The sequence below is a fragment of the Leguminivora glycinivorella genome, chromosome 5 (assembly GCF_023078275.1).
Source record: "Leguminivora glycinivorella isolate SPB_JAAS2020 chromosome 5, LegGlyc_1.1, whole genome shotgun sequence".
Classification (NCBI taxonomy): Eukaryota; Metazoa; Arthropoda; class Insecta; order Lepidoptera; family Tortricidae; genus Leguminivora; species Leguminivora glycinivorella.
In genome coordinates, this window is record NC_062975.1 from 3557024 (window position 1) to 3581883 (window position 24860).

Here is a 24860-nt window from a genome sequence, read left to right on the forward strand (position 1 = left end):
AACTTTTTTTAAATAATCTAACATGTACAGTCAGCGTCTTATAGTTGGTAGTATCCGAAGTAGTCAAATAGTTTGTTATTTTTGCTTTCACTTAACTTCACAAACAATAGGAACACATGGTACTTAACAGGTAAATCCCAAAGCCTTGAAGGTAATTATTATCAATGGCCCGCAAACTATTGTTTGTTATCTTTATCTGCACGTGCAACTATTTCTTAGTATTTTCACCGACGAAAGACGGTTGTCCAGCCAGTAATAATATTTATGAACAACGGTGTATATTATTATTTCACTTAAAATACTTTTAAATTGTTGCATTGGTCTACCTGTAGCATTTCTTACTAGGGAGTAAATATTAATTAGAGATATTAATATATTTATTTGGATGGACTTTCATATTCATCGACATCCCCAAGTAGGTACCTAGTACCTACCTGAGGTGCGATTTTTGATTCTCATCGGGTGGCTTATTTCGTACTAAGTAAATCGGCTGCATACAAAACAAGGCACCGGTGAGATTCAAAAATCCCACCAATACCACCTCTGTTTTTTTTTGTACAAACTCATAATGTCTGGTTATCAGAGAACAGAATAATACCAATATGTAATTACTTAAAAAAACATCTGGAATCAAATCAATGCAAAGACCACGAGTATAACACATAATGCGAAGGGTCCGTTCGACACTTACAAGCTCTCTTTCAACAACCGAGCGGAGAGGAACCGAAGCCGAGATTCGCGGGAACGTAGCCGAATCCAGAAACGGATACGTATCTTTGACGTGACCGTGTAGTACGGGATCTTAGCACCGAAGCCCTAGTGTGTACCAAACACTCAATTACCTTTTTGAGCTCAGCAATAAAATGTTGCACGTGACAAAGTAATTTTGTAGGTGAATAAAAAGTATTTATTTAGTGGTATTACTATGGCTTGTGGAATATGGAAGTTTATCGTCAAAACGGACAGAAGGAAGGAGAAGAAGGCTGTGCCAGTGACACCAATCAGAAATTAGCAGAATTATTATGACCATTATCGGCCAAGAGAAGAGAAGACTCTTTAAGGGCTACCCCACACTAGCGCTTCCCGAGTGTCGACTTTTAGTCAACTCTATGGTTACAGCTCGACGCAACCGCTCAGCGATGCCATTTTTCGGGCTGGGGTGAAAAGCGGTTTGGTGCAACTGACTCTTAGCAATAGGGTAAGGAAGAAGGGGGATTGAAGGTGGAATGTAATTCTTCGGGTAAGGAGCCCTAAAAGGTACTCACTCGTGTCTGGCGTCGCCGTAACTGGCAGCATGACGCTGACGTTAGCCGCGGCCACAGCCGGCGGCCCCACGGCGCCCTGGGCTCTACACTCATAGGTGGCCGTGTCCTCGCGCCGAGCGTGCCTTATTACTAGCACTGAGCGCCTCCTGAAACGTACACCACATTTTTAGATAAGAAAACATCATCAAGGTAGTATAGACATATTCCGACTCAGCATAATGCTAGCCTGGTGGGCCTGGTGGCCTAGCGCTGGTCTTCTTGTCTTAATACACAAAACAAAATAACAGCGAAGCCAGCTTGCCAGTACATCTGACAGAAGTTTCCCGACGGTAGGTAGGTAGCAGTGGCGACGCGTGAAAATTTTTATTGGTAAAGCCGGAGGGGTTTTTGGGGGTTGTCTATTGTTTGCCCGACAGTCATTTAACATAATATTCATTTGCCCGAATCTAACTTGCCTGAATTTCATTTGCCCGAATGATTTGTTTACCATAAAAATCATATGACATACTCGTTGTTTATCCGAATATTACCTTCCATAATCATACAATGCCATACTATTTGTTAGCCATATTATTAAGTGCAATAATATGGTTTCATAGAATATTCAAACGCCATAAGCAATTATTGCCATATTAATTATTGTCCATATTATTACCTAACCTAACCTACTTTCTGATAGCAGTTTCATTTTCCAGGGGTCACAGTTCTAACCTAACCTAACCTACTTTTCCAGCAGTTTCATTCTCCAGGGGGTCACAGTTCTAACCTAACCTAACCTACTTTCTGATAGCAGTTTCATTTTCCAGGGGGTCGCAGTTCTAACCTAACCTAACCTACTGTCTGATAGTATTTTCATTTTCCGGGGGGTCACAGTTCTAACCTAACCTAACCTACTTTTCAAGCAGTTTCCTTTTCCAGAGGTTCACAGTTCTAACCTAACCTAACCTACTTTCTGATAGAAGTTTCATTTTCCAGGGGGTCACAGTTCTAACCTAACCTAACCTACTTTCTGATAGCAGTTTCTTTCTCTAGTCCTTCTAGTACCTATTATAGTAGTTTTCGATTCTGCCAAAGCACATTATGGAAATTGACTTTTCTGGACACTAATTTGTATGACAAATGATGATATGGAATGTGGTAATTACGGATTTCGATGATTCTGACAAATGACATTATGGAAACTGACTTTATGGGAAACAAAGTTTCTGGCACTAGATTAATATAGTAAACAATGATTATGGCATAAGATGTTATGAGAAACAATATTATGATTGTTGAATAGGATGGCAAATAAAATTATGGCAAATGAAATTCTGGCAAATGGGGGTATCCCGTTTTTGGGATCTGTTTTGTATGGACTCCTACAGATACTGCAGAATTTTAGGGAATCCGTTTGGAATCGAGTTGTATCGACGCTACGCCACTGGTAGGTAGGTAGTAGGTACTACAGTTTCCACAGTGCATCAAAAATGAGCTCTCCGTTACGGACATGTTTTAAGACTTTTAATGTGTGGTAACTTCGAAATTTGTTTCCGATGTTTCATTTGACCGAACGCGTTTTTTTCAAAATCTATCAGAACCTTCTTAAATCGTTGGAGATGATATGATGATGATAAAACATAAACATAAACATAATTTTTATTGAAAACAAGTATTGCATATTTACATTACATCCAACAAATACTTAAAATTATCGATGATTTACATTTGCCTGAACTAGGGAAACCCTGTGTTTCAGGCGAGGGGTACGGCAAAACAAGGTTCAAACTTAATTTAATTCAATTTTAATGTTCACTTACAAAATGTATTTATTTATCATTTATTCATTTCACTACTTAATTTATATAATATAACTATTTACATTATTATTTGCTTTAGCAGATCAATACCATTGTTATACATAATATATTAATAATCTTATTTATCTCAATGTGTGTTTAGACCTACCTATTACCTATCTATATATTCATTTTATAACTAATAGTAGATTCTCTGTGTCTTCGTACGTCATATTTTGGAGGGCTTTTCGGAGAGTTTCCTTACACTTCGTGTAGCTAAGTGAGTATAAATCTAAAATTGCATTAAGCTTGTTATATAAAAAAGGACCTAGAGCGATGAAAAATCTCATAGAAAAGGCATATTTCCTATGAATGTTTTGTTGACAAACAATATCTTTGCGCCTCTTGTTAGTATGTTCAGTGTTGTACGGGGTTGCGGCGTGCTGTTTTAATACAATGTTCAAAATAAACAATTGTCTAACAGTAAGGACCCCAAAGGACTTGTAAAGAAGGTTAGATGGGAAGAGGAATGGGCGGAAAGTAGCTACCTTTAGAACGGCTCTCTGGGCTCTTTCTAGGTTGAGAAGAGTAGTTTTAGCTAGTCCGCCCCAAGAGGAAATACAGTATGTGATCACCGACTGACATATCGCATAATAAACTTGTTTGATTAGTTGAGTTGACGCGATTATGATGAACAGATCTACCAGAAATTAGTGTCAGAGTTAACAGTTGAGTTAGTTTATTGGTCATCGCGCATACCTAAAGCTCTGCGCATGTAAAACGTAAGCAAACACTCAGTGTTATTACTTCGAGTGCGCACAGATTCATAGGCAGTATAGATCGTGTTATTTACAATGGCGCGCGAATGTGTCAAGCCTAGCGTTTAATAGTTTGACATAGGAGCCAAAGCACGTGTCTTCGTGAATGAAACGACCTGTAACAACTGGGCGTCGGACTAAACAGTGTTAACTGCAGCTAAACGGGTCAGGCACTAATTTCGTAAACTTTACTGCTGCCTACATGAGCTCAAAATTCAAGACATTTAGGTTTCCTAATTAATGTGGTTTATCGTTTATCTAAATAGAAACAGAAAAGAAGACGTTGCCAAGAAAAAATCGCTAATTTTTTCAGCGGTTAGAAACCGATGAATTATTACGGGATTGTTGCATGAAAAAGTTAATATTTTTAAAAAAAAATTTGTACGATTTCTTCTTCTTTCTATTTGCCTTCCCGTTATTTGGGGTTCGCTCTCCTCGTTCTTAAAACAGGATCGTCTGTCCTGGGTTGTCTTCGGGGTATGTTGGGGTCTCACCATGTGCCATTAGGTCTCCTTGTCTGCTCGCTTCCCTGTTCGGTAATATACTATAAGTGGTCTACAGGGCGTCCTTATCACGTGTCCACAGCAGCGAAACCTACATTATGTGATTTTGTCTGTGATAGGAGCGATTTTGTAACTAATAATATTAGGGTTTATAAAGAGCATGATACCCCTGGACCTACTAACGGCCGTCAGCCATAGATTGTTTTTATTGTTACTGATATGTTTTGTTTGCCAATAGGTATCTTGCATTCAAAAACATACAATTTTTAATAACAAAAATCCTTTAAAGGCAAAAGGTGGGCTGAGTTGAGAGGAAAATTACTTGATTACAATATATACATACATACCTACATACGTGAATAGAAAGATAATAAAGAAGATACATAACATATATGACCATTGAGGTGGCCAACTGCAAAAATACACTATTAAAAGTATTAAACGACCCGTGAAATTACTTCTCGTGTCACTAATAATTGCTCGTTACAACCATATCTTACTACACGAGTCACCTTTAATAGTTCTATTCTTCAATCTTTAAGGGTCATTCTCGCTCGGTGATGCAGTTTAGGTCGTTGACAGCCTGCAATTGCGATTAGCGCGTTTGCAGTCTCAATAAGCGTGATGGGTGCTCCATATGATCGCAAGAGCCATTCCGTATCAACGTGGCTTTGTTTGTGATTGCTCGGCCGTCGTAGATCAAGATCAAGATTTATGAAGTGTAACTAGTAATTCTAAAGATATTTACAATTTATTTATTTATTTACAACTTTATTTCACAACATACAAAAATGTATTTACAAAAGGCAGACTTAATGCCCTTTAGGCTGTATTCTCAACCAGTAAACCATATGGCTAAACAAAGATAAATGGTGCGAGAAGTGTTTGTGTACCTACATATATAAATATTACATGAACAGTATTATTAAGAAATATTTTAAATTGAATGAGAAAATAGAAATAACTACACCTGCAAGGCTCGAACTTGCGACCTGTTGGAACTCCGGTTCAGTGAAAGGTGTGATTTTTTCCATTAGTTATTTAATTTAGTTAGTCGATTGACGTAACTGTGAGTAGTCGGTATTCTGTTGTTATGTTGTAATTACTTATTTTGATAACAAGCCACCGCACCATAGCGTCTTTTAAGCGCGAAGCGTTGTCTAGTCAGCGCTATAGAAAAAGCCGTTGCGTCTACGATGCGTCGAGCATCAGTCATAGAGTTTACATACTAGACGACGACGCTCGGAAGCCTCGGAAGACGCTTGTGTTGTGTGGGTTGGCTTTAAAAAAAGTTACTAAAATCAGCTGAACATTGTTCTGTAATATAAACTTCAATTGTTATTTTTCTGTCGAAAACCCTCAATACACCATCCAGGCTAGGTAGGTACCTATACCATAGTGTAGCCACTTCCACGAAGGTCAGTGAATTGGCACCGGCCCTAATGATTTCGGTTGAGCTGGTGATAACTTACAATTAGTTTGTCGCTTTGCACCAAAAGACGTTAGCGGTCAATTGAGTGAAAACAATTTAATTGCGGCACTCGTCTGGCGTGAAAGATTGCCAGTCAGCTAAGTAATGATACCTACAGTTTAATTCAGAAGTACCTACTGACAGTACTGACCAACTTTATTTGCAAAAGGTCCGATGCCTAGAAATTGTATTAACTAAACAACTGAAAACTAAATACTAAGCCCGATGTTCGATTCAGACTTGCAACTGCGTATCGAATGTATTATCGATGCCATTTTCTAAAGCGCTGACGCCGAAGTTTAAAAGACGCTATTATGGGGTGGCTCTAAAGTAAGGTAAGTATATTTTCTTTCTAAAATATTGAACCCGGAGTCTCTAGGCGCGATATCGGCTATGGGTTGGACGAGACGGGAATCGCAGCAGTGGTCTCGCGCTCGCGCACGACACTCCAACCGCACAAGACTCCCGGATTCTTTTGTCGTGGGCAATGTATAAGAATTGTTACATTTTCTTACATAGAGTCCTGCATCCGGAATCTCCTGAGAGCAGAGACAGAGCGGTCGACCTTATACTATGTGATGTGCGACACTCCAGCCGCTTTAAATGGCCAATGAGCAGCGTGCGCGACATTCCAGCCAGACAACGCTCCCGCGGAATCGTACGCACTACGTACCTATTGTCTTAGTTCCTCGCTGCTTCATGGGAAATTTATAAAATGAAAAATGAAATGAAAAGAAAAATGAAATGAAAATGAAATGTATAAGAGTTGAGACATTTTCTTACCTAAAGTTCTGCACCCGGAATCTCCTAAGCGCAATATCGGCGACGGGCCGGCCGTCCTTAAACCACGTGATGCGCGGCGGCGGTCGCGCGCTCGCGCGGCACTCTAGCCGCACGCGGCTCCCGCGGGTCGTTCGCACCGATTGCATTGGTTCCACTCTTGCTGGACTACCTGCCGAAGAAAAGTACATTGAGATGTTTGCGATTGCAAAAGCCTAGTCGAAAAAAATCTACTAGTTTGCCGGACGATCTTTTAGCGATTTCTTTACCTTTAGATACCTTTTGCGACTATTTACAGGGTGATATCGTCCGGCGAAATTGTAATCTGTGGTCCCCTTAAAACCATGGAGGGCACAAAACGATAGAATTTATAATAATCATTAGATAATTCTACCTTCTATCTAGACTAGATACTAAGACTTGAAGTTTGTATGTAAGGCATTATTTATTTACCTGTAACTTGTTTAAAGCTTTACTTTCTATTATAGCTTCAGTGAACTTTGTAAAGTTCAGTGGAAAGTTGTAGTACTTGTAGTTGTGTAAAGTTGTAGTACTTAGTATGTAGTATATTTAATGTCAATGAAGATCACGCTTACTTACAATGTTTAGTGTTGATGTCTGATTACATTACTTCAAAATGAGAGTATTTTCCTGTTTCATAAGAATTTAGGCCTGTGGCATAATTCACTCGAAATAAGTTTGTTACCAGAATCCCGCGTTTCACCTCAAGCACTCAGTTCTCTCAAAAACATCGTCGCTTCCAAAATGTCCGTGTTAAATATAGACCGCTGTCATTAGGCCGATGGCCTTATTATTTCGTCTGACGAGTTACATATGTAACATCGGAAATAACCTGTATTATCTAAGGGAGTCGTAGCATGATGATTTGTCGCGGGTTTCAGAACATCCGTCCCTATCACAACAAACCTGAATGAGAAGGAGGAACAATCGTAAACTGGCAATATGACATCGTGCTATGGCGCCAAATGTCGTTTGGGTAAAAAAAATTGGCTTGCTTTCAGGAAAAGTGGATGTAAATCATTTACTATCTCTTTAGAATATGTCATACTAATGTCTGGGAAATAGATTGGGTGGGGCTTCTTTTGAAACACTTTTTCTTCTGGCCAAACTGAATGCGATTATTATCATAAGGATTGAAGTTTAGGACATTAGCAGTGAGCAGCTTATTACTGTGACTAATTTATTATTAACTTCAGTCCAATATTAATTATAATTACTGTACTTATCCTTTGTAAAGTGGCAACGAAACCTTAAAAACAGTACTCAAGGCGTTTACGGAGAGCGGTTTAGGTATGAAAGAAAAATCGTAGAAGAAGCTAATTGTAATCGTAGTTTTGTAACTTCCGTCGATTTTAGAGAGTATTTGTTTGTTTCTTTCAAAAACTGGAGAATTCTTACGTAGGTACACGAGTGTTAAGTCGGCCAAGGCAAATAGCGAAAAATATGTTTTGAACAGAAGTGTGGTCACATCGTTATTGTTGTTATGATTTATGTGAGATTTAGTGAGAAAATTTGTATGAGATGTATTAAGAGTTATTTTAAATGTAATAAAAGCTTTCCTGCAATTTTCGCATACATTTTCAAGGTACCTTTAAAGGTTTGTAATTTTTCGAGGGAAATCGTTGACGCTACGTGGCGATTTGGCGATCGAAACGAAGTCTGAACATAAGAGCATAAGAGCGAAACATAAGAGCTGACTACGATATGCTTAGGCACTGGTCCTATTGCGAGCTAGTAAGCTATGAGCTATCGGCTAATAAAAGATATTCAATTCAATTCAATTCAATTTATTGTTCGAATGTGAGTGGTTATAAATGATGATAGGGTTAGTATTTTGTAACATCACAATCTGCCAGAATTTGGCGTACAAAGGTACTCTTGACTCTCGATATGCATGTCATTAAACCAATTAAAAATGAAAAGTAGATATCGCAATGTCAGATTTGAAATACATAATAAGAAAATAAAAATTGTAAAGAACATAATAATGATAGGTAAATGTCATGCATACAGAAAAGTGGCTCATATAGAATTTTCATAATGTCAAAAGAAGTAATTATAATAGGATACAATAATAATAATAATAAAAAAAATACATATTAGTGGATACAAAGTGTTCACCAACTGAATAGAACATTTTTTGTAAACACCACTTAAATAATTTGGTTTTGAAACCTTTACAATCTATGGATTTTAAATCATTTGGCAAGTGGTTAAAGATTTTGACAGACATGAAAAGAATCGATTTTTTAAAATGAACTGAGTTGTGGACTGGATAACTGATATTGAGTCCATGGAATTTAGAAGTTGACCTAGGGTTAGATTTCATGATTTTATATTGACTGATATGAGTTTTCACAAAAAGACATGTTTCATAAATGTATAATGTTGGTAACGGAAGAATTTTTAATTTTTTGAACAACGGTCTACATGAATCCATTGTTTTGGCACCGCAGATTGCTCTAACGCATTTTTTTTGTAGAAGGAACGCTTCTTGGGCATATGTTGAGTTACCCCACAAAATCAGCCCATAACGAAGGTTGGACATAATGTGACCATGGAACGCCAGGAGGGCAGATTCTTGGGACACTACCTGTGATATTCTACGCAGAGCAAACACAAATCTGTTCAGCTTATCGACCAGATATTCAATATGCGCTCGCCAGTCACAATGGCAATCCAGCATTACCCCGAGAAATTTTATAGTTTCGACGCTTTCAATGGCTTCCTGATTATGTTTGATTATTAGGTTTTTAGCGTTACTCTGGGGAGCGTAGAATTCCATGTATTTGGTTTTACTTATGTTGGCTTTCAGTTTGTTTCTCAACAACCAGGTGTTAATATTATTAAACACTACATTTGCCTCTAATTGGTAAGTTACGGGGTCGTTACCAGGAATAATGACGGAGCAGTCGTCAGCAAAGAGAAGGACCTTGTTATGTGTGATATTGGGGAGGTCAATAGGCACCCCCATGCAAATAAAAGAGACACGGCGATTTTAATAGCTCACCGATGGGCGAGTAACTATAAACATCGCCGTGTCTCTTTTATTTGCACGGGAGTGATTATCCTTTGTTCGTTTTTATAGCCGATAGCTCATAGCTTACTAGCTCGCGGTGGGACCAGTGCCTTACGAATCGTAAACAATTGTGACGTTGACTATTAGGTACCCTACAGTTAATGTGAAAATGGCTACATTTTCTTGAAAGCCTTATAATTATTCAGATCAGGTTGTTGACCTGAACCTTGGCATTCAAGCCACAATCTAGCACCACATCCAAGACTTTTCCCATTCATAACGCCCACATGAATGACGAACAAAATTCGCGGAAAGCCTGCCTAAGAATTTTATGATGAGACTCGTTAGGGTCCGACGATGGAGCCATAGACATCGCGTAATATTTGCTAAGGTTTTACGTCAATAGTTCTGTGTGGGTTCGTTCACTTCCTACAGTTGTACGTTCATTCTTGCTAGACAGTCGTTAATCAACGGATCCAGAAAACCCCAATAAGGTCGTTATACTATGACGGAGTGCGTGGGCCTACGAATTGGCGAGGATTTGACTAGACGTTCATTCATGAAAATGAATAAGTATACATTTTATTAGTTACTACAGGAAGTAGGTATCTTTCAGTTAAGAGCCAAATACTTATTTCCATCGATAAAGGAGTTGTTAGAAAATATCCAGTGCTCAAATCGAGCTAGTAATTTTTACTGAATCGAATTTTACGGCAGCTACAAATACAACGCTTTTATGAATCGTTTTAATGTAAATAAGATTATTTTTTAATAACTTTAGTTGTTATGTAAATGTAACACATTCTGGTGTACCTATATGTAATAACAAACTATGGATGTAAAACATCTGAAAATGTAAGTCACATCATGGTCGTATCATCAATAGGTACTTCTCTGATATGTTACCTTATTCTTTGGTTATTTTCCTAATAAAATAATTAAAGTAAAGAAAACAAATACATAACACAGAAGTATCTATGCAGGCGCTACACGTGTCATGTAATACCACGGTACGGTTAACATTATTTGTTGTCAATTTACACATTTTACATTTCATTTTAAAAGTAATCCCACTTCTGAACCTGTCCTCGCCGTACTTCGCCATGGTAATCAATGTATTCGTCAGGCTATTATAAATAGTCGTCAGGTCGCATCCTCGACGGAAGCCGAATGGGAGCACCGCAGGTGAACAGCTGGCTAGTGGCCAACTGACTCAAACGACGACACGGGAACGACACGATTGGTTGAACGACATTTTTATGTTGCAGGTTGCAGAAAATGGGTCCTTTTATGTTTATGATGGATGTAAACTACGCAAATTTTAAATGAAGTCAAGCTATATTGCCCTTGATCCCCGATTGATGTTATCCTGTATTGTCAAGAGACTAAAAGTACCTATTAGAAGAAAAGGTAGATGGATTGTGTGAGTACTTGAGTAGTGATACACATACAAAGAAATCAGGTGTATTGTGAAAGAAATCATGCTGCACCGACCCCAAGTGATGAGGAAAGAGCGAAAGATAATAGACATTATCTGTCACTTCATATTCACATTTGTGTGTAGAGTCTGGTTGTTTCACAGAACTTAATTTAGATAGAAGAAACAAATTCATATATTTGTATAGGGGCCGAGCGTGTCAAATTTTGTACTGAAGTTGATTCTTGCCTGTAATTTTCAATATGTCTCAGGCTCTTGATCGTTCATAATTTTTGTGTTGTTGCAATTGAAGGCAACGGAACGAGGCATTTTTTATGTTTTGGTTGACTTCAACTTACAAAAATTGACGCCCGAAAGCTGCAAGCTGCGAGTAAAGACGGACAACTCAGTGGATTTCACTGAGTTCATTTGACACGCTAAGTAGATACGTTTGCTTGATCTATGGTATATATGACATCTGTGGGTTGTTTAGTAGCCTAATTCAGTTTTAAACATTGATTTCTTTGGTTTAGTAGGTATACTCATCTTACCATTTTACAGAATTAAGTCGTGTAGTGTAATGTCATAATACGCTTTAATTTCGCCGTACCTCGTTAGCGGCTTTGGCGACCGTCTCGTTACCCGATCGCACTACTAAAAGTACTTAAGGTTATAATTTGCACCTGGCACGTATGAGTTTCCGTGAAAAATTTTAGTAAGTGGGTTTAGTAGATGACATGGAGTATATTTTGAACCTCACCTCTTTGCTTTGATAAACTGCTTTATTTATTTATTTATTTATACAAGGAATTCCAACAGCTATGAATAATACAATATACCCGCGGTCCTGGGTTCGAATCCCGATAAGGGCATTTATTTGTGAGATGAGCACAGATATTTGTTCCTGAGTCATGGATGTTTTCTATGTATATAAGTATGTATTTATCTATTTAAGTATGTATATCGTCGCTTAGCACTCATAGTACAAGCTTTGCTTAGTTTGGGGCTAAGTTGATCTGTGTAAGGTGTCCCCAATATATATAGTGAAAACTGGATAAGTGGAATCGCAAGGGACCGGCTGTTTTGTTCCGCTTATCCAGGTTTTCCATTTATCCAGTTTTCCAATTAACCAGGTTCAAATAAAACGTCTTCTCACTTATAGAGGCTCTCGCTAATAGAGGTTGTCGATGCTAGTAATGTCGCTTATAGAGGTCACGTACAGTCAGCTGCAGAGAAAAGGAGACCCCCTGCCATACAAATTTCTATGTAAGGGGGTCTACTTTTCTCCGCAGCTGACTTTACATGCTATTAGAGCAGGCGCTAAGTCGGGAAAACTAAATATATCTTTTATTTAATATACATGTAGATATAAATTAATAGATATTAAATAAAAAAAACAACGCTGGATGGATTGTGTGAAAGAGGATATGAGGAAGAAAGATGTGAGTGTTGAGATGACGAAAGATAGAGGAGAATGGAAGAGGAAGACGTGTTGTACCGCCCCCACATAACGTGGGATAAGGGTAGGAGGAAGAAGAAAACATGTAGATATAAATTAACAAAAAATAGGTTTAATCCTGACTTCTAAAAGCAATCAAAATAATCCACAGTACTGTTCTACAAAAACAATATCTTTCCTTTGTTATGAAGTAACTTATATTTAAACAAAATCACTTCTAATATTTATTTATGCAAGAAACCAGTATGGTTAAATAAATCAATATACCGATTGTACTTTAATGAAAAAATTCGATTTTTTAAATTTATCCCGAAGAGATAAACACTTGATTGTGTGCTTAGGCATTGCTTATCTAACAGCACGGCACCGCAACGCAGCTAAAACCAAACTGAACGATGTGTAATCTCATCCAAAATATATAGCTAAAACATAAACCAATTTTCCACTCATAGAGGTTGCGGAGACGACTACTTCCAGTTGCAGAGGTAAAAATAAGAAATTTCCGAAAAAATGGATTCCACTTATAGAGGTCCCAAAATTCCACTTATAGAGGTAATTCGTTGTTAAGGGACCGGGACCGAGAACTTAGGTCCACTTAAAGAGGTTTTCCACTTACCCAGGTGACACTTATCCAGTTTCCACTGTATATATATATTAATAGAATAACGTTTGAATAATCATAAGTAACCATCGTTATATGTACCTACATTATTATTACAAAAATCCCCAGAAGGTAATGTCATGGCAATGTCTTCAGGTTGTGGGTGTATACATACTTTAATTACTTTTCGCTGGTGGGAAGGTAATTCAAACTGACAACTTGCCAGGCATTTGTCGAACAATATAAACTTTAAAAAGAAATAACTACTCCTTTTCACTCGCAAATCGCAATAACTGTGAGAAACTCGCCCATTCAAGTACTATTCCGCCATATTGGAAAATAAACTATATGTAAACCACCCTTACTATTATAATTAAATGTTATACCTATTGAAATGAGTTCTGGCGGGTACTAAAATTTTTATGACCTACCTGCATGCGACCACCAACGTTTTAAATGAAGACCTGGGTCAGGGTTGCCACATTCTTAATTATTTCCTTGTACTAATTGTTCTTTTGTTATATGGCAATAATGTGTTAATTAAAATTAATGTGGCATAGTTAATTAAAATTATGTGATGTAATCTTGTTATATTGGTGAACAATAAAGAATATTTGTATTGTATTGTATTGTGTTAACATAATACTTGTGATATAGTCTGATACTCGTATAGTCTGTGTTGAAAAATAAGAGTCATGGCATCCTATCGATATTCAGTCATGGCATATACAACGAGTTCTTTTCTGCGAAATCTCTTAGGTGATTCTGTTAATAGTCTTGTGTTCACAATATATTTTTTTTTAATTTCGGCTAATATTTTTTTGATATAATATTCAAGGACATAGTGCTTATGCCCTTATGCGGGTTACTTGCAATATGAAATTTCGGTGTAATGGATCAGTTTCAATCCTTAAATTAATTAATTCATGTCAGAAAATACTCATGATAACCCTACCCTATACCTAAGAAAATACGCTAGCTGCACGTTACTAATATGGAAACCACAATCGATAACTTTTATAGTTTATTAATGAGAGCTTAAGAGCTTAATTATGACATAAACCATGGGAGGTATAGCTTCCTGAGTTGAAATAGGTAAACATAAAGCTATTACAAGAAACGGTCGGTTATGTTTTCATAAACTATTTTCATTTATAGCCTATAATAATATGTTAGTGCTATAAATTGTCACTGATAAGTATTGAAAGATAATGTTTAAAAAATAATTAAACAATCGTTAAATGTTATACATCTTCATTCCAGATACATCTTAGCTCAAGTAGGAATGTAAAAGGCTCTCAAATAAAATAATACTGTCTAGAATGTCTTCAAGAAACAATTCTATTTTACGTGTTTATTTTATTTAAACTACTGAGCTACTAAATTTCCTATTGTTCTTAATTTTGACATGTGGAGTCAGTTACCTGACATTAACTTTTTATACATACATACATACATATAATCACGCCAGTATCCCATAAAGGGGTAGGCAGAGCACAGGAACTCCTAAAGTTTCAGTAGGGGTTGATAGATATCGAAATTGTGCCATTGCAGTGACAGGTTGCCAGCCTCTCGCCTACGCCACAATTCAACCTATATCCCACAGTCGACTTCTACGACACCCACGGGAAGAAAGGGGGTGGTGAAATTCTTAACCCGTCACCACACAGGGATTAACTTTTTATGTTTTTTTTTAAGGTACTCTCACACTTATTCTTTCATTTATTATGTATGAAAACGAAAATATTGTTTTTCTTATTTAGCATAAAGCGTATCGGAGTAGCTTCTGTTAATATGCCTAACGACGAATCGAAGTTATCGGAAAACAAAACACAGTGTAGATCCTCCGCACCAGAAGAACATACATAGGTATAAATCTATTGTTAACCTTCAGGTTCAGACTTTTACTATTGGAGGTTGCCTGTGGAGTGTATAAAGGTACTAATACAATCAATAATGACTCTTCTTTCTGCACAAACTATATATCAGGTTATTCTCGGTACAGCGCAGCGGAAAATCGTGTTTTCCCGACAACGCAACCAATGAAATTGCACCTGGCGCATTAAACCAAAATAAACGGGGATTTAAAAATCCGTTTTTAATCCTGAATCGCAATAAGGGAGATAAATAAGATCCGGGAAATTCGAGGGGCACTTGGCACGGATCGTGCCGGAAAATTTATCGGTTTTGGGAACTTCTGGGTATTGTGAGTCACACCGGCGTTGCGCGGTCACCTTTGGCCCATACTCTACAGTAGCCGCAGTACAAAGTGGCGATTGATATTGTTATGACATAATTCTATTGGCAACGTGCGTGACAGTCATCAAAATTCGTTTATTTATCTTATCAAACATGGTTTCCTAAGGAGTCGAATCCTCCTTTTAAGACGACACAGGAGCGAAAATGCTAAAATGGAAAGGGGCCCTCCTTTCAATTTGGGAATTTTAGTTAAATATACTAGTATTGGGACATTTTTTTCAAAGTTGTCCACCCCCTTTTTTTGTAACATGGGTATTTTTTACGCGATTAATACTCAGAATCGCGAAGTCTTTCGATTCTGATAGGAGAAATTGAAAGAGCTCGCGATTCTGAGTGGAAACCACATAAAAATTTTCAAATCCAAAAGAAGTGGGGTGGACAACTTTGAAAAAAAAATGGCCTTATTAATTAGATTTATCGAAAAAAAATTGTCCATTAAGAACAACTGGCTCGCGACGACGGAAAGAGACCGGACGGCATGACCCTCGTGCCTTGGAAGATGGGACGCCCTTTAGTTTGGGATGCCACATGTGTGGATACCCTTGCGGCGTCCCATCTCCCAGGGACTTCAAACAGAGCTGGTGCTGCCGCCAACTCCGCGGAACACCTCAAACGGCGCAAATATGCAGCAATTGATTCCAGTTTCATGTTTGAGCCGTTTGGGGTGGAAGCGCTTGGGCCGTGGGGTTCAGGTGCTCACAGCATCTTTAAGGAGCTTGCCAAGCGCCTCGTCGACGCGACAGGAGACAAGAAGGCTGGCACTTACCTAGCGCAACGCATAGGCATTGCCGTTCAACGTGGCAATGCCGCCAGCCTTCTTGGCACCTTGCCACAGGGAACCGATTTAGAGCCGATTTTTTATTTATAAAGTATTTATTATATTATTTTTATAGTTACTTAGGTTAGTATAGTTTTTAAGTTAGTTTTATGTCATCATGGTATTTTTAGCTTTTATTGAAATTGATAATTTATATTTTTATTTGAAATAAATACTTAAAGAACAACTCAGTTAAAAAATATTGCGGAAAAATCTTTAAAATCGAGGTTCCGCTCTCGACTGTTTCCTCCTTCAAAACTTAATCAATCGAAACGAAATTTGAGAATCTGAATAACAATGAAATAGTCTGTGTCGGACCGTTTAGTTTTTTTGGCTTATTGTTACCAATCTTGAGTATCACATCTTTTTTTGCGCCATAATGAAAAGGGCCGTTTTTGGAAATTTTTCGTTGGCTCTAGCGTCTTTATCAAAAACATCGAAACGGTCCGACACAGATAAAAATAATAATAATCTGTGTTGAAAAAATCATTGCTCTATCTTCAAAAACCAGGAAGGAAATAGTCGAGAGCGTTTGTATGGAGAATTGACCCCTCCTGTATCGTCTTAAGACTAATTTGACACCATGAAATTTAACATTGAAAATCCCACAAAATGAGGTTAGCACCAGTCGAGGACGTAGCGAATAGCACTGGGTCTGGGTTGAGGTCTGAGCAAGAAAGAAATGTAAGATGACTTGAATTAGTAGGTAAATTTCGACTACGCGGTACAGAGTTCAAGTAGGGAATCTCGGACAACATTTCAGCTCCACTCAATCGACATATATCTATGCAAGAATAAAAGAGTCGATAGTCTATCGACCCTGTCTATGTGATGCATTTATCTAGCGTGGTCATTTGATCGTCTAGCCAACTCCAGACGTTTTGTTGTCGCCAAACAGACATAAAAAGTATGACATCATTGAAAGTCATAAAATGTTCATGTTTCACAATAAGCGACGTTACAATACAATTATATTATATACCTACTTTTTTGCAAAGGGGTCGACCAGAATAGCAAGACCCCACACTTGAATTTTTAGATGCTCTTGTTAGAATTTAAAAAAAGAAATTGCTCCACTTTTATAAAAATTAATTTAAACTGGAATTAAACAAAAATTATTGTTGTACAAATCCTCTCCTACCGGGACGTGCCCGTATCCACCCGCTTAAAGTCGAATATAAGAAGTTTTGCTTGCTCGTTCTATACTAAATAATTAAAATGAACTTCATATATATATGAACAAAATTCATAAATCATCACGGCTATGTTTTGCACTATCGTCTCAATAAACAAACGACAAACCATACACTATTTATAATTGCAGCCGACCCTATATAGGTTTTCCTTATCTAAACAATAAGCGTATAAAAAGGACGCCAAATAGAGCCTGCGCGAGCGCCGGTAGTGGGTAAAAACAGCGTAGTACGCAAGCGGGGCGCGGGAGCGGGCTACTACGCTACAACGACGCGGGTGCTGCTGCAATCTACCGAGTGGCGGGAAAATTATAGACATCAACTTTTTCACTACACAAAAAAAAATACCTGAAAAGTTACATTAATTATGTACAAAATACTTAAGCTAAGACTTTCCCCACTCCCTTTCCTCCCGAGGGTGTCGTAAAAGTCGACTCTGGCATCGTGGTTGTGATGTGGGCATAGCAATATGTTATTATCACGATTTCAGCTTCTTACAACCCATTACTTTTGGCAATGAAACTTGAGCAGTTTAGTGCTCTGCCTATCCCTTCTGGGTGTACAGGTTTGAATTTATACCGTGTATGAAAATATTTGTAGGACATTGATATCTAACATGTATATACCTAACTCGATATACTTTTTGGTGCTGACAATCTCCATATCGTTATGCAGCGTATGCAGATCAAATGTTTGATTTTTATTAAAATTTCGTGCCTGTAAATAAAACATGTATTTGTGTTGAGTTTTTCACTGAGAATCTACTTTATGAAGGTTTTCACTTGCCTCTTTTCTTGCAACTATCATCCATAATTTTTGGTTTTGGTTTGGTACATCAACATTACTACAATTTTCGGTTAACTTCCTTTTAACCCCCGACTCAAAAACGACGGGGTGTTAAGTTTGACGTGTCTATCTGTGTGTGTGTGTGTCTGCCTGTGGCATCGTAGCTTCCGAATGGATGAACCGATTTAGATTTTTTTTTTGAAAACTGAATTAGTCGGGAGCCATTTTTCATGAAAATTTTTTAGGTAATGCGGGTTGTTTACGCAGATAAATAGAGATAAGGATAAAGTATTTTGTGAATCACATTGGGTGCAACATTCAAGTGAAAAATACCGATTCTTACTGGATTTATTCCCAACCAAAACAAACTTGAGTAGAGACCAGAACCGCCTGGACCTTTTTTTGCCGCATTCGGGTTTCCTTCGGCTCGGCTCGGGTTTTTTCGCGCGCCCGGTTTGGCACGACTCCATAAACAGTTACTGCGGCAACCCCGGCGGAATTGTTTAAATGAACGCAGACGTATGCGCGTGCGACGGAGGCTGGTGCGGTTTTCCTTTTATGTATTTTTTTCATCATCTACATATGCCTATGTCATACCTTAGCTCGGCGATTTATTAGATACTACTCTTGCTTTGTTATCGTTTGACGTAGGTGTCGTAGATGATGATAATATCATTACGATACAAGTGCTGAAAAGAGGAAATTCGAAACTAGTAGCGATAAATTAAAACACGATCGAAGGAAGTAGTAGGAAGGGTTAAATCGATACGAGTTACAAATTACCTACCTCTTGTTACGTGTATCGTACGAAGTTTTTCAGTACATATCGTCCTTTGAAGTTTCGACCTGACAAGAATTGTCGTTTTTTTTATCAAGTCCTTATTTACATTTTTTTTTACATTTTTTACATGTAAGTTTAGTCGTTGTTGTTATGTATCTTTTGACTTTATACATCTTTTATGATTTATGCCTCCATGTTGTAAAATGTTCTCAATCCCTCAACCGAAAACTTGCACCATCATCGGCCGAATGGCGTATAGTCGGCAAAATCAATACCATCTTTTGTCCATCCTCAGATGGAGCGAGATGAGATAAGCGGCCGCATCCCATCCGAAGGAGACACTTTGTTTCTTACCCCCCTCCTTTACCTTATTTTACCGCTTATTTTCAAGGATTATATATGTACATATTGTACATAATCCTTGTGCGTACCTGTGGCAATGAAATGAAGGATTTGTGATATTGCAATATAACACATAAGTGTTGGAAAATTACGAAACAATATCTGAATTATTGAAATGGAAACTTGGTTATACCTTGCTTTGGACAAATTTATCTTATAAATTGTTCAGGGGGTTAGAATGTAGAAGAGGCGGTGAGGTCTTTTAAAAATGCATTATAAATAAATGAATACTGACATGTCCCAAAATTTTTAGTAATTTTCAAGTAAAAAAAAATCTTAACCGAAAAAAATGTTATGAAATGTCATTTGATCGCTATTTTTACCCAATATCACATAAACTGTCTCCATAATTTGAGTCACCAAGTGCTGTTTTATATCAATAATGTGATATGTACCAATTTTTAGTACTGATAATTGGTTACTCTTGAGATTAATCCGTGTACTTCTCACATTCACACAAATAAAAATTATGTAAACCTGCAATAAATAATGTATGTAAAATCGCATACTCGTATATTATAATTTTGCTGAGTTTGCGGCTTGAACTTTCTGCAGCTCCAGGCATAATAAATAAATTTAAATATTTATAGGGTATGCGTGGTAGCCAAATTTCGGCATAATTTTATAGGGATTCTTGCAAATATCTAAACCATAGCACTCGTTAAGGATCAGAGGCACACAGAGGTTTCACTATACTGAGACTCAACAATCATTTAGCTTATGGGATATTGGGATCTATATAATGATAACATTAGTACCTAGCTTTCTTTTAATTTTCTGTAAACATTTTATCTTTTTATACATTGAAAGATTATTTTCATTAGGTATAGGTACTTGCACGTGCTACAGAAAAATATGTCATACCCAATCTCATTTTATTTGTACCTAAATTATAAAATTTTAATACAGCCAATTAAATATTGTAAAAACATTATAAAACGATTTCTCCTGTGTTTTGTCTCAAATTACATGCAAAAATATCAGCACAAGTTTAGTTGAGTCAAATTTAGCTTTCGTGTTCGCATGAGCTTACTGTTAATCTGTGTGCTGTGTCTAGACGGTCGCGTGACGCTCCCGGGCGATACCCGATTTAGGAAATATTTTAAGTTCGATGACTCTACGTTAGAGGTCGTTAGTTGCTATGCAATTCGCAGGATGGGACCAATTTCACCACTTTCTCTGAACCATCTAATGCGTCAGCCAGGTGGACGTGCGAATATGGGTTTTGGTTGTATCTCTAGGGAATGGAGCATTCTTTGGTTCAGGAATGTATATTATGTTTTCTTTACACATTTATAATGTAGAAGGTTCGTATGGGAAATACAAGATAGTAAATACAAATACAGTGCGTGAGCTTTTAAAAAGGCCTTCGGCTTTTTTAGTCATAATACGAAAAAAAATTACGTCCAATTTCACTCGAAAACCCGAAGCCCCTTTTTAACTCTCACGGACTGTACTTATAATATATTTCCCGATCTTTCTATCTAATACTATTCAACCGATCGGATTTTGTATATGTTACTTTTCATAAATATATGTTACGGTACGGACATGCAGTAAAATATGTTGACTGAGTAATTTTCCGAATCTGACACATATCAAACTGAAGCGCAATATTTTTTGAAATAAAATGGTTTGTAGCGTGTTCCAATTCACGACTTACTCATATTCAGACGGATATATAAAATTATTCTTCGAAAAGCTTTCTGTAAGTAGGTGAACTATATGAGAAAACTATACGCTTTTTATAACGATGTTAATGAACACATAGTGACACTATACGGGCTTTAAGATTTGTGGATTATTAAATGTGTGAAACATTTGCGTCGGTGGTAATGATAATGAGAGGTGTGATTTTAAATTTCAATGTAGGTATTTTAAGTGTGTGTTTTCACCAAAAATATAATAAAAAGAGTTCCATGTGATGCTCTGAAAGTAAAGTCTGAGCAGTATTATTATTAGTATTGTACCTACTAATATGTATTCTGTGGCCTACGCAGTCGTACAGTCAGCTGTAGAGAAAATTGACCCCTACTGCATAGAAGTTTATGCAAGGCGAATATTTTTGCTGATAAAACTAAATAATTTATTGAACATCTTCTCTGTAAGTATGTGTATTGAAATAATATGTGACGACACAAAACAGCTGCCTTAAAAAAACAAACAAAATAAATTCACAGAGGTACGGAATACGGGTGGTATTAATCGGCAACCCATTAAAAGAAACGAAAACACGTGAAACAGATGTCATTATTAAAAGCACCCAAACTTGGGAATGCTGATCCAGCAATTGAACCAATAAAATGAATAGAGAAATTCAAATAATGTCTTCGGCAAACACGAAATAAGTAGGCGGTTTAAAAATCAAAGAAACCGAAACATCTCTTAAACAAATATGCGCATTGTCATATTACTCCTGTATCATCTATGTTTGCACTTCACAAAGCTAAAACTACCGTTTATTTATTTACCGATACTGGTACGGATTGGGCATATTATTTTGAAAGAGATGACGATATGTGAGATACTGTAGTTGAAAAAGGATGAAAGAGTAGAACACTTGCGACCACAGCGGTGTCTGATGAAGAAACGAGTGGAATACAAAATGAGGTGCAGTGACAATGCTTGGGATTCCATAGCCGAGCAACTGGGTTAAAAGGTGAACCTGCCTTTACTGTCATTACCCGTGCAAATTTCTATTAGAGTCCATGTCGTAGCAATTTAAAGTCTGGCCTTTGGCGTTTTAAGTGCAATAATTAGACACACTAAAATTTAACAGATAGAAATCTAGTTTCGATAATGTAACAATTGATATTGCACAGGTTCATAGACTTGTAATCTAATTTGGAACTGTACATTTTTTCGTACGAGTGTTGTTGGTGCAATAAACAATAATGACTCACAATATCAGTAAAATCTTATTTATTGTCTGTTCGTCTATAAAAATCATGATTACCGTCCACTATTTTTTACAAAAGTTTAAGTAGGTATTACAAAATCTTGATCCAAGACTATTCTGTCTAGGAAATTTTGTAATAGTGCCAAAAGAATGATTCACTGACGCATATTTAAAAAAAATCTTGTAGGTATGTATGTTAGCGTTACGTCACTTGTCCTACAGATACAATAGTGGGGGAAGTGGGAATAGTACACAGAGTTCTAAATTAATGTTAATTCGGTTTGTTTACAATGGGGATTTCAAGATCGAATGGTATTGTTTATGTCAGTCCCATGTCAATCGATTTTTTAAAGGGTTTAAAGTCAAAGGAGTCTATCCGTTGCTGGCTGTACAGATATAAGCCTAGTCGCACTAATTTCACCCCTGGAATGCTGATGTCAATAATTAGCTGCGACTGAATTAATTGTAGGTATATAAATTTCAGTTTGTTGATTAATATCAACATTTGCTGTGCCGCCTGTGACGTATACCTACGGGACAAGGTTTTCAAGGGGTTAAAATTTCATGAAATGTCATATATGGATATTCAAGTAAAATAACCTCTACCTAGAATTGGGTATCCATACTATACTAATATTATAAATGGGAAAGTGTGTGTGTCTGTTTGTTTGTCCGTCTTTCACGGCAAAACGGGCGACGAATTGACGTGATTTTTAGGTGGAGATATTTAGTTGAAGGGGTGGAAAGTGACATAGGCTACTTTTTGTCTCTAACGTGAGCGCAGCCGAGGGCAAAAGCTAGTAATATAAATATATGAAACTTCCATATAATCGGTCATTGACCCTAACTCTTTTATTCCAATGCTTCTAATGCTCTAATATCGCGTGTGAAGTGGGAACACAGATACAGGTGGTGGCAATTAGGGTACACGAGATTTCCGTCTGACTGCAACTTATCTGACCTGAAGCGTCCTGAAAACGGATGGAATTATTGTGATCATTACTATTTTGAATAAATTCAACATTAAGCAGGTACCTAATGACAGGACGTCGATTATATTATTAGACCTTAAGTTAATTTTGCCCGCATTTTTTTACTCGATTGCGTAAAGATACACGCCGGGGTATGTCAAATCACAATTGATGTCGAACGGGTTAAGGGTTCATCACGTGAAATGATGAGAAATATGAGACTAATTCACAGAGACCAATTCAAAATAAATAGAAGTATCTAAAAAATATCCGATAGGAGAAGACGCAATCAACATTAGAAACTTACAACCGAATATTTATTAGAATCCTAAAATGCTTCAAAATAGCTAAAACGGGTAACGGATTTACTTTGAAAAGGTATGCAATTAATATTTGATATCTACTCATAATTGACATTGATAGCTTGGCAGAAAAAAATTCAAATGAAAGTTTTTTTTTAACACAGCAACACTTTTCTCACAAATAGCTAAAACGGGTAACGGATTTACTTTGAAAAGGTATGCAATTAATATTTGTTTTATATTAAGTTTAGACACAAAATGGCCACAAAAGGTAACTTAAGTATAGTAAGAGTACCTATAGGAAAGCGTAAAATAAAAGAACGGCACAACAAAGTCTCTTAACTCATCGCCAATTGTCGCTGAAGAAATGCTGCAAGCTAATGTAGAAGAATGTTCAGAAATATTCACATTTTCTTATGTTACTCCGACCATAGTTATTAAAACGTTCAGATCTTTAAATTTAAAGAAAACTGAAGATCTATGGGGCTTGTCAGTTAAAGTATTACACTCAATAGTAGAATCAATTGCACCCTATTTAGCTGAGATTTTCAACAGATGTATTGAAACTGGCATTTTTCCTGATATTATGAAACACAGCAAAATTATCCCGCTGTTTAAATCAGGAACGAAATCAGACCCGACCAACTTTAGACCTATTTCAATATTACCAGCGCTAAGTAAGGTCTTTGAGAAGCTTATTCTTAATCAACTGTTGTCTCACTTTAACAGAAATAAATTGCTTGACAATAATCAATTTGGTTTTACCAGAGGTCGTTCAACTACTGATGCCGGTGTGGTACTTCTAAAACACATCTTTGACGCCTGGGAAAGAGCTCAAGATGCTGTTGGAATTTTCTGTGATCTATCAAAGGCCTTTGATTGCGTTGATCACGAGAATTTAAAGAGAAAATTGAGCCACTATGGGGTTAAAGCTGCTGCCCTTGACCTTGTTTCATCGTACCTTTCCGACAGAACTCAGCGAGTTGTTATCAATGGGACTCAATCAGCAGGTTCACCGGTAGCACTTGGAGTGCCTCAAGGTTCAATTCTCGGTCCCTTCCTGTTCTTAGTATACATTAATGATCTACCGAAACTAGTGCAAGATAAACATGATATAGTGTTATTTGCTGACGACACTTCTCTTATATTCAAAGTTGACAGAAAGGAAAGCAGCTTCGATAACATCAACGATGCACTGTCTAGCATAACAGACTGGTTTACGGCGAATAACTTACTTCTAAACGCCAAGAAAACCAAGTGCATCAGATTTGCGCTTCCGAACGTTAAGCAGGTAAATAACAGTAAGATCCAAATGAAA

At 37.2% G+C, this 24860-nt stretch overlaps 1 protein-coding gene across 1 annotated transcript in view; it reads right to left on the reverse strand.

Moving 5' to 3' along the window:
* The window catches only part of LOC125226107 (protein vein), a 95434-nt gene that overhangs the window by 6319 nt on the left and 64255 nt on the right, over positions 1 to 24860 (reverse strand). The window contains exons 2-3 of the mRNA XM_048129971.1: positions 6619 to 6787; positions 1266 to 1411 (exon numbers count right to left, since the gene is read on the reverse strand). Of these exons, the coding sequence (XP_047985928.1) occupies positions 1266 to 1411; positions 6619 to 6787 (315 nt within the window). The remainder of the gene's footprint in view (positions 1 to 1265; positions 1412 to 6618; positions 6788 to 24860) is intronic.